At 46.9% G+C, this 13,996-nt stretch overlaps 1 protein-coding gene across 1 annotated transcript in view; it reads right to left on the reverse strand.

The window, feature by feature from the left end:
* GABBR2 (gamma-aminobutyric acid type B receptor subunit 2) overlaps nucleotides 1-13,996 on the reverse strand; it is a 352,176-nt gene that overhangs the window by 201,354 nt on the left and 136,826 nt on the right. The window contains exon 3 of the mRNA XM_045470233.1: nucleotides 7,778-7,948. Coding sequence (XP_045326189.1) covers nucleotides 7,778-7,948 — 171 coding nt within the window. The remainder of the gene's footprint in view (nucleotides 1-7,777; nucleotides 7,949-13,996) is intronic.

Here is a 13,996-nt window from a genome sequence, read left to right on the forward strand (position 1 = left end):
ATGCTCAGCTCTGGGGACCTGGCGTGGAATGCTAGGGAGGAAGCATCCTGCGGGCCCCGGGGTCTTCCTCTCACACCACGGATGGGGCAGCCATCCCCTTCCTGTTCTGAAGCGGAGCGGGGAAAGTTTCTCCCGAGGGCAGAGCCTCTGAGCCAGACCAAGGGCATCCAGGCTGGAGGTCTGCCTTTTCTTCAGAAGTCGTAGTCACCACATCCACCACTGGGCAAGACCCCTGAATGGCCTCCCAGGTGTGTGCACACCACCACAGAACACTGCCACCAGCGTGGCGGGAGCACTGGAAACCACACACTTGACTGTGGATGGTTCTCACCCACACGGGGGTCTTCCCACTGTGGGGGGATGGGCACGGCAGAGCACCTGCTAGTGGGTTGCACTTTCCTCTGGGGCCATGCGCATGAAGGAACAAGTGTCGTTTGAACCCTAGAGTCTGCTCCATGGAGTTTCAGCCTCAGAAGGCTGGAGGTTTTCAGGTCCAGTCCTTGACCTTGACTTTGAATTTCTGCCACTGAATATCTGCACGGCCCAGGGCTTCAAAGAAAAGCCTATTACTTCCAGTACTACCCTCCACTCCTCACCCACTGCCGTGTGTTAAATGAACAGGCAGCCGAATGGGCTTCATCCATCCCGGTGTTTCCCAAACCTCAGTCCCTCCTGTACCCCTTTAGAGGCAATTTCACCACCTAAGTGCACCACCTCTGTGCTTACTGGCTTCGTTTTTTTCCTTTGAACAGCCTCACTTTTTAAATGAGGTTTCCATTCCCAACAATAACCTCACTGAAGTGCGGTTTTGATGAGCTAGCTATCTTTTCCTCCCTGGTATATAATAGCAAAAACACACAACTGTTAAAACTGTACAAAAATCCTATCACATATACATACACCCTGGGAAATAATGGACCCCCCCCCCCCCCCCCGTCCCCTCAAATGCCAAAGAGGCTGCTACGAACAGCTGTTTTGGTGTGGGCAGGACGGATAGGGAGCAGTCCCTGCTGGCTGGCCCACAGGCCAGGTCTCTCCCAGCGCTGAAGGTAAGAGCCCAGAGAAGGAGAGGACGTTTCTTGCCTAGGGGCGGACAGTCATCGCCTAAAAGCATTGGCAAGTTTTCAGATGAAAGTTGGGCACAGGCTGGGGCACTAGGACCACTCGGATAAGAATCTGGTCTGTCAGGAGTCCCCTCCTGCCTCCTAAAGATGGAAGATCTGAGGATGTGTGGGCTGCCCAGGTGATCCTGCAGCCTGGAGGGAAGCCAAGGACAGAGACGAGAGGTGCCTCGGTTCTTGCAGCAGGCCTGTCCCTTTTCTCAGATAAAGTAGACCTCGGAGCACAGTGACCTCAGCTGAAGGCTGCCCTTTCCTCCAGCATAGGGGTTCGAAAACCCCAGCATACTGGGCGCCACCCCGAAGGGTCTGTTTCAGGGTGACCGGGTGGAGCCCTCAAATTTGTTTTTCTAACAAGTTCCCAGGTGACAATGACGCTAATGCCTCTGGTCCAGGACTGTACTTCGAGAACCATTGGGATTACCTGACTGTTGCCCACTCAGAATGAACATCCCAGGATGACACAGCCGACAAAAAGAAGTCAGACACGAACTACAACGTATACATTTCCAGTGCCCGACATCGTTGTCACCCAGAAGCATGATGCAGATCCTGGCCACTGCTGTTTCCAGCGGCTGGCCCAGAACTTCCCAGTGAGATCTCTAGAAGAATCTCCGCCAAGAAACAACGTCCCATCCAAAAACAAGACCCAGGTGAGAAACGACAGAATGGCCTGGCTGAGGTCTGTGGGACTGTAACTTGCTGCCCGTGCAGCCCCTCCCTTCTTCTCTCTGGCCCCGGTGACTCAGGCTAGGAGCAGGGATCTCTCTGCACCCCTCCCTCCCCACCTCACCATCCTAGGTGCAGGCAGACTGAGGGCAACAGAGGGGAAATGACTGCATTTGCCCCCAAGAATCTGGCCCGATGGTTAGAGAGACATTTACTGAAATCCTTGCTGAAGACATGTGTCAGGCGGCATGCAGGGTGAAGGGACAGAAAGGTCGGGGTGGCTCTTGTCCACAGAGGCTCCCCCGCCAGTGGCGGTGGGTGATGGGTGAAGAAGCAGATGGCATACCACACTGCATTGTGCAAGGAGCTGGGGCAGAGAGAAGCCTGGGGTGGGGGGAGGTGCGGGGAGCACAGAGGCAGCACACGCACATCATCCAGCCTGGGGAGGAAGGATGGCCAGGTGTGGGGGAGGACGTTCCTGCAGAGAGAACGTGGAATGTAGAGGTATGGCTGCACCAAAGGGGGAACAAACTGGAGTTGAGAGGAAGCCTCGGGGAACCATGAAGGGTCTCTCCAGCATGTCAAGTTCATTCCTGCTTAGGGCAGCCGAGAGGGGCTGATGACTCTAACAAGGCTGGCTCCCGGATTAGATGCAAGCAGGAGGCCCCTGTCATCCACTGCTCTGTTATAAAAAGCAGTAACTTTAGAGGAAGTGACCAGAGACCCCTCTAGTGGGGCAGATGGTAACTCAGCAAGCCGGAAAGGCCTCAAGGGGCCAGGCGGGGCTGTGGAGGGCTGAAAGGGCTGTTGCTTTCAGGAGGAACTCTACAGATGGTGCCCTTTCGGCGCTGGACAGATCAAGGGCCTCAAGGATCCCACCACTTGGGGGAGGTCTCTGGGATGGAAAGGTCAGCCCCAGAAGTCCTGAGATCACTTGATGACCAGCAACTGAGCTGGGAGCCTCAGAGCCTGCTTGGAGGGCAGGGAGGAAGGGGAGCCATGCAGCCACACAGCTGGGCTCCTGCGTGGGGGCAGTCACAGGCTAAGGAGCCAGATTCGAGATGATAATAAAAATAACAGCCACCTCTTGCATGGTGCTTCTTATGAGCCAGGCACTTCAATTAGCACCTTAAGTTTCTAAACACAGTTAATCCTCACCATCCCTAAGACTTAGGTACTGTTGTTACCATCGCCATTTTCAAGGCGAAGAAATTGAGGCACAAAGCGGTGAAGTAATTCTCATGGCCACACCCCCAGTGTGGCAGGATCAGGGTCAAAGACCAGATCTCCCTAGGCCCTCATCACAAATTCTTTGAGTTAGGAGAGATCGTAGAAGTCAACTGGCCCCACTGCCTTATCTTACAGAAGGGGAAACTGAGGCTGCTCAGCTGGCTAGTTGGGTCACAGAATTGGGAACCTAAATTGGTAGACCACAGGACCTGGAACTTGGAAGCAGGGGAGGCCCAGATATACCTGCTGCGGTCTGCTGGTTCCCCAGGCAGCCCTGCTCACTGCCTCCGACTCCTCCCTAAGCCCTGCCTCCATCCTGTTCCTGCCATGCCCACGTGGATGTCACTCAGCACTCTGGTCTCCCCACTCCTTGCCCCCAATTCCAGTGACATCCACCTCCACTCCACTTCAGCTGTTCACACAGAGCCAGGGCCTGGCCCCTCCGTCCTTCTTCCAGTTCTGACCGCCCCTCCCATCCTTCTGGCTCCCTCACCCCACACTGCCAAGCTTCCCAGAGACTTCCAGAGCTCCACTTCCTCCAAGCCCACGGGCCATCTGTCTGCTCATCCCTCTCCATCCCCAGCCCCGTGGAGCACCCACTCAGCAGCACCCTCAATCTTCATCACCCGCCCCCACCTTTGTCTTCCACCTGGCAGAGCCCCACCCTCCACCTTCTCCACCCTGCTTCGCAGTCACCCAGTCACCCGCCCAGTGGAGGCCTGACATGCCACCGGAAGACCAAGGCCACTCTGAGAGCAATGGCCCCCACCACAAGAGGGCGCCGTTTCCCACCCTGGCTTCCTGAGGGAGACAACTGGGAAACGCATATTAACGTGGACAGCACATTGAAATCACCGGGAGATTGAACAGATTCTAACACGAGGGTTATCTGGATTTTAAAAGCTCCCCAGAGGATTCTGAAATGTGCCCTAGCCACACAGGGGAATACTACTCAGCTATATGAAGAAACAAACCACTGGTAACATGCTACGTGGATGAACCTTAAAAACATTAGGCTAGATACAAGAAGCGAGACACAAAAAAAGTGCACGTTATATAATTCTACTTATAGGAAATTTCCAGAACAGGCAAAACTATCGAGCAAGCAAATGACCCTGGGACTGGGGGTGGGCCCGACTACAAACGGGCACAAAGGAAACTTGTGAGGTGATCGGTGTGTTCTAACACTGAATTGTGGTAAGGGCTGCATAACCACAGAAATTTGCTACAAATGATTGGACTATACACTAACAATGGATAAACTTTACGGTATGTAAATTATATCCCATTAAAGCCGTTAAAAGTTGTGGTGGTGGCAGGGGGTAGAGGAACCCAACTTAAAAAAAAAACCAATTCCCGGGTGATTCCAATAAGCAGCCAGAGTCGAGAACCCAGTGAAGGAGGCCTGACCCCTACTGACCCTGAGGCCGTGTCCATCACTCCCTGGCCCTCCACAGCACAGGGTCTGTGCACGTCACAGACCCTGGCACACAGTAGGCCATTTATTATTTTTTTGAGTGAATGGATATGCATTCCTAGAGTTTGTCCCAGGAATTAGCGGAGTAGAGGATGTCCATTTAATGAGCATTTACTACACAGAGATCTTTGATATTCTTGTCCTGACTCTGTCATCTCTGAGTCCCTGTGGGATTGGGATACATATCCCCATTTTACACAAAGAGAACTGGATCTCGCTGAGATGAAGTGAACAGCCTGTGGCCCCACAGCCCTTGCCTGGCAAAGCGGGGTCTGGAGACCTGCCCATCTGATCCCAGTCCCGGGCCGCCTCTGGGCACCACGTACTAGCGGGGGCCCACAGGAGCAGCTGGTCCCTAGGTGGGATGGCCTGCAACCCTGCACCCCTTTCAGCCCTTCTGGGATTAAGCTTCCCCCTCCTCTGCTCCTCCTCCAACTTCACGACTGCTTTCGTCTGACCATCCGTCTAGTGCACTGCTTGGGAACAGAACCGCTTGACGCTGCTGATCGACCAATTTCATAAAAGGAATCCAGCTTCCCTCGCACTCACGAAAAGCTGTTAGCCCCTGGCGAGCCTCCATGCCTGCACTCCGGCGATGCAGCCCAGACATCGGGAGAGGGATGCCAAAACCCTTGGGCACACAGAGGAGTCAGCTGGCCTGAGAGATTTAAATTGAGAGGGGTCCTTGCCAGCAATACCACCAAGCAACATCCTGTCCTCAGAAAAGAGGTTTCCCACTGAGATGTCCTGAAACCTCAGCTGAGGGCCCTAACACAGCTGTGTAGGGATGGAGATGTGGTCCCAAACTGTCAATACTTGACCCCAGCGAGGACAGGGACAGTGTAATAAGGAAAGCAATGGCTGACAGTTGGAGGGGCAGGGCGGCAGCATTCCCTTTATCAGCGTGTGCCCTGGAGGAAGAAGCTAAATGCCCTCTGTAAGCCTCAGTTTCCTCGTTTGGAAAATGGGAACATAACCCCTGCCCCCCCACCATCCACCCCCGTCTCTCACCGGGCTGCTGCTGTGAGAGTGTTTGGGAATCTATAAAGCACTCAACTGAGTGGAGACTAAGAATTTCTTTTCTTTAAACCAAGGCTTTGGGGTATTTCCAACCTCCAGAGTTATAAGCAGTTCTCACGTGACAACAGGAAGCTATGGATGGAAAGGAGCAATGGGAAGTCTGACTCTGGGAGTCAGGATCCCAGGATTCAGTCCTGCCTTTTCTGTGAACAATCTTCTGTGACTTCTGAGGTGCTCTGAAAACCTGAATGTTGTCCCTTCCCCTTTCTGGGTCTCGGTTTTCATTTCTATACAACGAGGAGTTGGGGGAGGTGTCCCTAAAGGTCCCTCACGCCGTGACAGCCAGACCTGCGACAGCTGAAGACTCCAATGGGAACAAGCAGATGTCTCCAAATCGCTGCAGAGTTTGGTGTCAATGGGGTCACAGGACTGGGCATCTCCACCCTTGCCATCAACCTGTTTGACACTCATTTTAGAGCACTGGTCACTGCCTTATAAAAAGCATAAAAGGCGTTCTTGCAGCCAAAGCTTTTGCAGCCTTTGGCAATGAGTCACTCCCGCAGGGGGTCAAGTTTCCTTTATGCCTCTCCCTAGGGACTGAGAAACAGCGAGGTGGGAAGACGAGGACTAGCTTTGCCTGGGAAAAGTCTGCCTTGTTTGAATAACCGCAGACCGTGGGGCCAAACACTTCTGCTTTTCAAGCACCTCTGAAAACACCCCTCTCAGTGTGGGAACTTCACAGTTTCCAAAGCTCTTTTGAATCTATGACTGATGTCGGCAAGAACCTGCAGGGAAGGCTACTGTCCCCATGTTTATAGGGGAGGAAACCCCAGCTCAGAGAAGTGAGGGGACTTCTCCAAGGTCACACAGCCAATGCGTGGAGGGAGCTCTCCTTCCCCCCCCCCCCCCCCCCCCCGGAGAGGTAGGGCAGAGCCTCAGAAAGTACAAAGCTGCCGTGGAAACAGGTCTGGTGATTCCCACTGCTCTGTACCCACCTTCCCGGACACACACCCAGGAGTGACTCCTCCCTGACTCCTGCCGCAGAGGTCCACCGACCCACACCCTTCCTCCCTGTGCAGTTCATGTTTTTTTTTTCTCTCAGGCCGCTAAGCACATATAGAATAGCTTGTTTTGCTGGGACCCTCCGGGTGTCCAGAGCACATGCAGGAGAGAAGAGGAAAGTAGGAGCTACAGGGAGAATGGGAAAGAAGGCAAGAGATCCTTTTGCATACATCTGAGTAGGGAAAACTTTTTAAACACTTGCTAATATCTGCCATTAGTAAAGAAGCGTGGAAATGGGCATTTTCACACGCTGCTGGCAGGACTAGAAATCAGAACAGCCTCCCTGGAGGTCAGTTTGTCACAATATTCTAAATGATCCAATAATTCCACTGCTATAAATCTGTTACGGAGATGCCCACCTGGGCGGGAAGGTGCTGGCTGTGGTATCAGAAAGCTGCACACATTCAGTAAATTACCATCTATCCATCTGACAGAACAGCATGGCCCATTAATAGGAATGAGGTCAATCAAGCTCTCTAAGATCCGTAGTAAAGTGAAAAAAGCAAAACATATAGTATGGAGTCATTTGGGTCTAAACAGTATATTGAAAAAGTTCTGGGCAGATGAACAGTAAACTCAAAGCAGGAGTTCCCTTGGGAGAGAAAGTAGGATTTACGGGGATTGGGCAAAGCAACGCTTTTATTTATTTATTTATTTTACTATATATATTCAACTTTTTTTTTCTTTTGCAACAAAACAAAACAAAACCCTAAAACACCACATATGATGTGCGTGTGTAAGCCATTAAAATAAACAACCAAGTAAAACCCCAAACAAACCCACCAATCCACGGTGGCACTGGAGCCTTCCTTCCAAGCCAGCCCCTCCCCAAACTCCCCTTACAGTAGAAACGCTCTTGGGGGCACAGCATGATTTTAGATGGTCACCCGGCATCAGTAACAAGGACAGCAAACCTACAAGAGCAGTCAGGGAATGCATCACACGATTTAGCCCAAAGGCACGACAAAAGGGAAGGTTGGGCTCCTGAGCTGTCTCGATGTAGGTTTTCACCTCTGCCGTGCACCAATGGTTCAGCCACCAGCTCTATTTTGTCGGTGGTAAAACAGCTCTGATCCTGCTAATGCAAGCGTGCTTACAAGCCCTGTGATATCACCCATCCCTGATTGAGCCATATTGCGCCTTGGCGGGAGAAGACAACAGCTAACAGGTAGGTGAGAACGCGCCCTCTCCGCAAACCTACCTCGGAGAACCTCTGCACGTCTTGGGTCAGCGTGCCCACTCGCTTCCACTGGTAATGCTTTAGCAGCTTCAGGATGGCTGGATTCACCGCGTTATCCGATGGGACAGTCCGAAAGAAATAAGGGTATTTTTTCTTATCAGCTAGAACAGGCGTGGTCGCAGCAAAGGAAAGCTGGAAAACACAAAAGAGCCAACACCTTTACTGGTGGGTTTCACGGCTGTGAGCCAGCCCAGGATCTTTCCGAATGGCATAGAGCCCAGACCCTAAGCCTCATGTGGGGCACAAACACATGGGGCAAGACATTTTTTAAGCCCTTTTGTTGTGAAAGTAACACATTATAATTGAAGAGAAGGTTTCAAAAATGCAAAATAAGAAGGAAAAAAAATGCACCAATAATTTATCCCTCATCAGCGAACCACCATTACCGTCATTTTTATCTCCTTCCGGTCCTTTTTCCATGCACAGTGATTTTTTAAAAAAGAGGTTCTTGAGATCATTCTACATACACAATTGAACTCCTCCCCACTCCTTAACATTATCCTACAAGCATCGAAACCATCCTGTTTAAAAAACAAAACAAAACCTCCTTGCAAACATTTTAATGGCTGCATAATATTCCAGCATATGAACACATCATGATTTACTGAATACTCTCTAATTTGGGGGCATTTAGACCGTTCGTAATTTGTCATTATTGTCATATTAGTCTACAAGCATCTTTGTGCAGAGCATCTTTTCTCCACATTTTAGGCTGTTTCTATTGCATAGAGTCTGTGATATAAAATTTCCCAGATAAAAGATATGAGCTTTTAAAGATTTAATACTTATCCCCCCCCCATTGTATCAATTTACACACCCACTAGCCAGATATAATTAGAGGGCCTAGTTCACCACAGTCATCGCAACGGAGAGAAATAAAACATTCCTCTATATAATCTTATAATGATCTATCACTAAAAAAATGAATCATATTGCATTCATGGGTTATGCATAATGTTGAGACCATTTCCATGGGATCGTTAACCAATAGTATGATCTATTTTAGGAGTGACTTTGTCATATCCTTTGCTTATTTTTGAGTGGTATTCTAATGCTTTTCTTACTGAATTTAATGAAGACTTTTTTTTATATGTACAGCATCCAAACTCAGACTATTGCAGTGGCTACAAATATCCCGGTTTGTTTGCTTTTCATTATGTGTGTGTGTGTGTGTTTTAATTTACACTCAGTAGTCAAATCTGTCTATCTTCCCCTTTATTATTCCTTCTCTTTCTTTTAAGTGCCAGTAAGTTGCTAAATTGGATTTTAATTATCTGTCCTCCAAGGCCCAGCTTAAATGTCACCTCCTCCATAGCATTTCCTCTGATCTCTGCTCTCCCTTTCCTCCTGGCTTCACCCACAGAAGGCACTTATCACACTTTTTGATCTTTGCTGTGTGAAGGTGGAAACATGGTTTCTTCTTGCTCGTCTAATTTGCATTTACCTTATTAGAGGCGAGGTTGAGTACCTTTTCCTATGCTCAAGAGCAATTTGCAGTTTGTTTCTGGAAACCATTCACATCCTTTACCTGTTTTCCAATTTGATTTCTAGTCTTTTTCTTATCAGTTGGCATAAGTGATCTTTTACATTAATGAAACTAGCCCTTTGCAACAGAAGTTGCTAATGTCCCCCTAGTTTGAACTTTTTCTTTTTATGTCTCTTACAGTGTCTTCTGACATAGAGACTTTTTTTTTTAATGTGGTTGAATTTATCAATTTTTTCTCTTTAGTGTCCTCAGGTTTTGTGTCATATTTAGAAAGGCCTTTCCCTCACCGAGACTATTAAATAATTCTTCCATGGTTTCTTTTAGTCTGTCGTTCACCACACCACACCACACCCCCATTCCCTCTGTTCCTCTCTTCCTTCCTACCAGCCTCCCTCCCTTCCTTCTTCTTCCTTCTTTCTTTTGTCTCATGTAAACCCTTTGCCCAGAGAAGGCATAACCAAGGCAAGCTCACCTGCCACCACCTGCTTTCTCCCTGAGCCCTTGCCATCCTCGCAGCAGCTCTAGACCTAATCCATCCCAGAGTCAATTTCAGCATCCAGAGAAATAACATCCGGTGCCCTCAGGCCCCAGCTGAAGGTGCTTTTATTGTCTCTCCTGTTATCTGAGGAAGCACTCCTTCTCCCCTCCCTGCCAGACTTTTGCAGAGTGGTGCAGGGGAGACTTTGTCCTTTCCTGGTCTGGCTCAGAGGGTAGACAGCCACTACCTAGGACCCCTGCATCTCTTGCGTCCAGCCAGCAACCTCAACACATCCCATCTGTTGGAGATGAACATAAAATATCCCATCATCTGTCCCCTAGAGCTAGAGGGTACGTGTAGGGACATCATCCCAAGACTGGTAAAAGTCAAGTGTAGAATGACAGTTTTAAAAAGTTCTGGGTAGAATAAGAACAAATAGGGAGAACATACAGAGGGGAAGATCTCCACTGGACACACTGAGGAAGGCTTCCATTCAGAGTTGCCCAGCAATGGAAGAAATGAGATCCCTGTGTCCGGAGGTATGCACACGGGGGCTGGACTACAACCTAATGAAAATACAGAGGGGTTCCAAGGCGTCTGTGAGCTCCCCAAAAACTCTATGAAAAGGCTTGTGTGGTCATTTGTGCGTTACTGACATGCACGTTTTTCCTCACGGAAAAGAGGATCCATGGCTGCTATCAGATTCACAGAGAGGATCCCACAACCCAAACAAGGGCAGCACCCCTGCCTGCTAGTGACATTTGGGTCCCAGGGTGAGCACCAGAAATAGATGTTCTCTATCGTCTCCTCAAACACAGGGTCTGTGATTTTTCTCTCAACATTAAAACAACACTTCAAGCCTCCTACAGTCACCAGTGTAAGAAGGAGCTATCAGAAAAATCCGGGAGTAACTCTTTCAGGACCTGGGGTGGTATATGTGCCATCGCCTCCCCCAAAATGCTTATCTAACACAATTTGGGAAATATTGGTTTTCTGATGTGATTTCTGAATCACACTCTGGTTGATACTTTATCACTATTGTCCCATCAATTCCAGGTCCACAATTAATTGTTGCTTGAACAACCTCGTATGTTTGCCCTGTAGGTAATTACAGTGGTTACTGTTCAGCGAATAAATGGCCCATTGTGTTTACAATGGGCTTGGAGTACAATATATGCCCCCGGTCTAAATCATGTTGAGTGCAAAATATTAACTGGCACTGGCATTTTCTGCCCCATTTGAGATAATGCACACTTTGATTGGATTGCTCTGCATCACCGTTCCTCTGGCTTTAGCCCCCTAAAACTTTCTTCCATGGGCAAAGTCTGCACATGCCTAGTAGCGCTGCTGAATTTGAGAATTGCAGGAACCTGAGAAGTCATCTAGCTCTGGGGTTCTCAATATATTTTTATTGTGTTATTGGAATTGTGTTATTGGCTGTACATTGGAATCGCTTAGGGAGATTTAAAAAAAAAAATATGATGCCTTGGTCCCATGGCAAACCAGATGCATCAGAATCTCTGGACCTAGAGCCTAGGCATCAATATTATTAAAATTCTTCACAGGTGATTATGATGCCCAGGGAGGGTTGAGAACCATGAACATAGCTCACCATCCCTAGTGTTGAATAAGTAGGCTAAAACCTAAAAAATGGGGAGATGTTGACATATTCACCATAGCCAGGAAGAGGTAGGAGCAGGACTCCAATCCAGATCTACAGGACTCCAATACCAGCCCTCTTTCTCCCCCTTGCATCCTATGTACTTGCTAGGCTAGGCCTTCCTTCCAGGCATAGTCACTCTTATGGCCCTAACTGGAATGCCAAACCTTTCTGGGCTCTCCTGCCTTATTTCTCACAGCCAAGTTAATTTCATTTCATTTCTTTCTTTCTTTTTTTTTTTTTTTTTAGTTTATTTATTTATTTTGAGGGGGGAAGGGCAGAGAGAGAGGGAGAGAGAGAGAGAGAGAGAGAATCCCAAACAGGCTCTGTGCCACCCAACTCGGGGGTCCATCTCATGAACCATGAGATCATGACTTGAGCTGAAACCGAGAGTCAGAGGCTTAACTGACTGAGCCACCCAGGCACCCCACAACCAAGTTCATTTCTAAACAGACTGTGATGATTGAGGCTCTGAGCTAATCCCTAACCAAGGATTTATTTTGGAGAGTACTTTTAAATTGATTTTATAGTTTTGTTCTCATTTATAGTTTTGTTGCATTGTTTTGAGAATCCGGCATATTTAGTGTCTGCTTTTGGAATTTATTGAGATTTTCTTTGTGGCCTATTCTACAATCAATTTTTCTAAAAGTTCCATGGTGGCTGGAAAAGAGAATGCAGTCTCAATTTGTAAGCTATAAAAGTCTTTGTCAGACTTCTTATGCATAACAGATATAATCAACAAAAGTATCTTATTATCACATGCTTTGTATTTCTGTTTACTCGACCTGTCAAAGATTAGAAGACTTACTACATTTTTCTCTATCGTCTCTGACAATTTCCCTGTGTATTTCAACAGTTTTTGCTTTATATACTTTGATTTTATGTTGTTCTCAGCATAAAAGTTTATTACAATTATATCTTTATTTTTCAGCAATGTATATCCTTGTCTAGTCCAAACACAGGCACTTAATCATCATTACATGAACTAAGAATTAAAATATTTGTCAAGGTAAAACAAACCTTGCTGTCACTTTATTACTTTTTGACTTATATCATATCATGCATAATATTAATATTGAAACCCTTACTTAATTTCTGCTTGCATTTGCCTGCCACAGATCTGATCCTCCTTTTATTTGCATTCTGTTAAGATTATTTGAAAGTATATTTCTTGAAAAGAGCACATGGGTTTAAAAACATACATGCTTATTGCTGTAATAAGTTCTTGACCTTGCACTTACCATCCTGTTGGCAGTCTTACTCTTTTTTTGTATGCTTGCTATTTGTTTCCTCATGTTCTCTTTGGTATTTAGACTACATGTCTACTCTTCTCCATTCTGGATATGTTAATCTTGCTTCTTGTCTCAACCTGCTGGAGTATCTTTTAATATTATGAAGAAGGGCAAGTAGTTGAAAACTTGCTGAGGATGACCCTCAGTTGCCTTGACACACACATGGTAGAATTTAGCTGGGTATAAAATTCTTGGGCTACACTTCTCCCCCTTGAAACTACAAAGTGATACAGATGAGAAATCTGGGGCTAGTTTGACTCTTGTTCCTTTGTAGCCATCTGGTATCCTCTGCCTGGATCCCTGAAGAATGTTTGTTCTTTATTCCTAGAATTCAAAATATTTGCCAAGATTGATCTTGGTGTGGGCACTCTTGATTTTATCTGAAACACAGGGAATCCTTCAATCTATACACTCAGGTCTTTCAACTCAGAAAAAAAAAATCTACATATACTCTAAATGTAGTTTATACAATAAGTATATAATCTCCTGGTCCTTGTCTTCTGTATCTCACAAGAGCATCTTATTGCTTTCCTACAATCTTTCCTTGCTAATCTTTCCGGGATATGGTGGCACATCATTATTATTTGACTCTGCAGACCTTTGACTACAATGTGGTACATAAACAATTCAGCCATTCAGCTTCTTTGTTCTACAAGTTTGTTGATATGCTTTTCAACAGCCTCACTTTTAAGCTTTACTGTCTCTAATATATTTTTATTTTGTTACTGAGAGTTTCCATTTTCCAAGAATTTTGTATGATCACACCCCGACATCTTATCTCAGGCTAATTCATGGAGACCATGTTTTTTCTGCATATGATTGAGGATGCCAAGTATGTTTTGGAAGTTTTCTTCTTTATCCTACAATAGAACATTTTCAGAGATGGACTCTTCCTCTGCTTTTTCTGGGTATTATGCAACTTTGATTATTTTTGCAATATTTTTTCAAAGGCTGGATGTTAGGTGTTTCTAGTGTACTCATTGTCAAAAGCAAGGCAGGTCTTTTCAGACATGGCTTATCAAATAACATAATATGTGGATTGCCCTTGGCCCTGTTTTCTGTCTTTTTACATTATAATTGAATATTTTACCCAGAAAACTGCAAAAGAAGTATTCGAGCACAGTCTTAGGTGTCCAAGAAGCTCTCACTTTTTGCTGTTCTACATTAATGAGGTGACAGCTTTGCCCTCAGTGCCTAATTTTCAGATACTCTGGATCAACACAGTACATTAAATTTCCATCATGCACAGTTGCCAGGGTTTTTC

The sequence above is a fragment of the Leopardus geoffroyi genome, chromosome D4 (genome assembly GCF_018350155.1).
Source record: "Leopardus geoffroyi isolate Oge1 chromosome D4, O.geoffroyi_Oge1_pat1.0, whole genome shotgun sequence".
NCBI lineage: Eukaryota > Metazoa > Chordata > Mammalia > Carnivora > Felidae > Leopardus > Leopardus geoffroyi.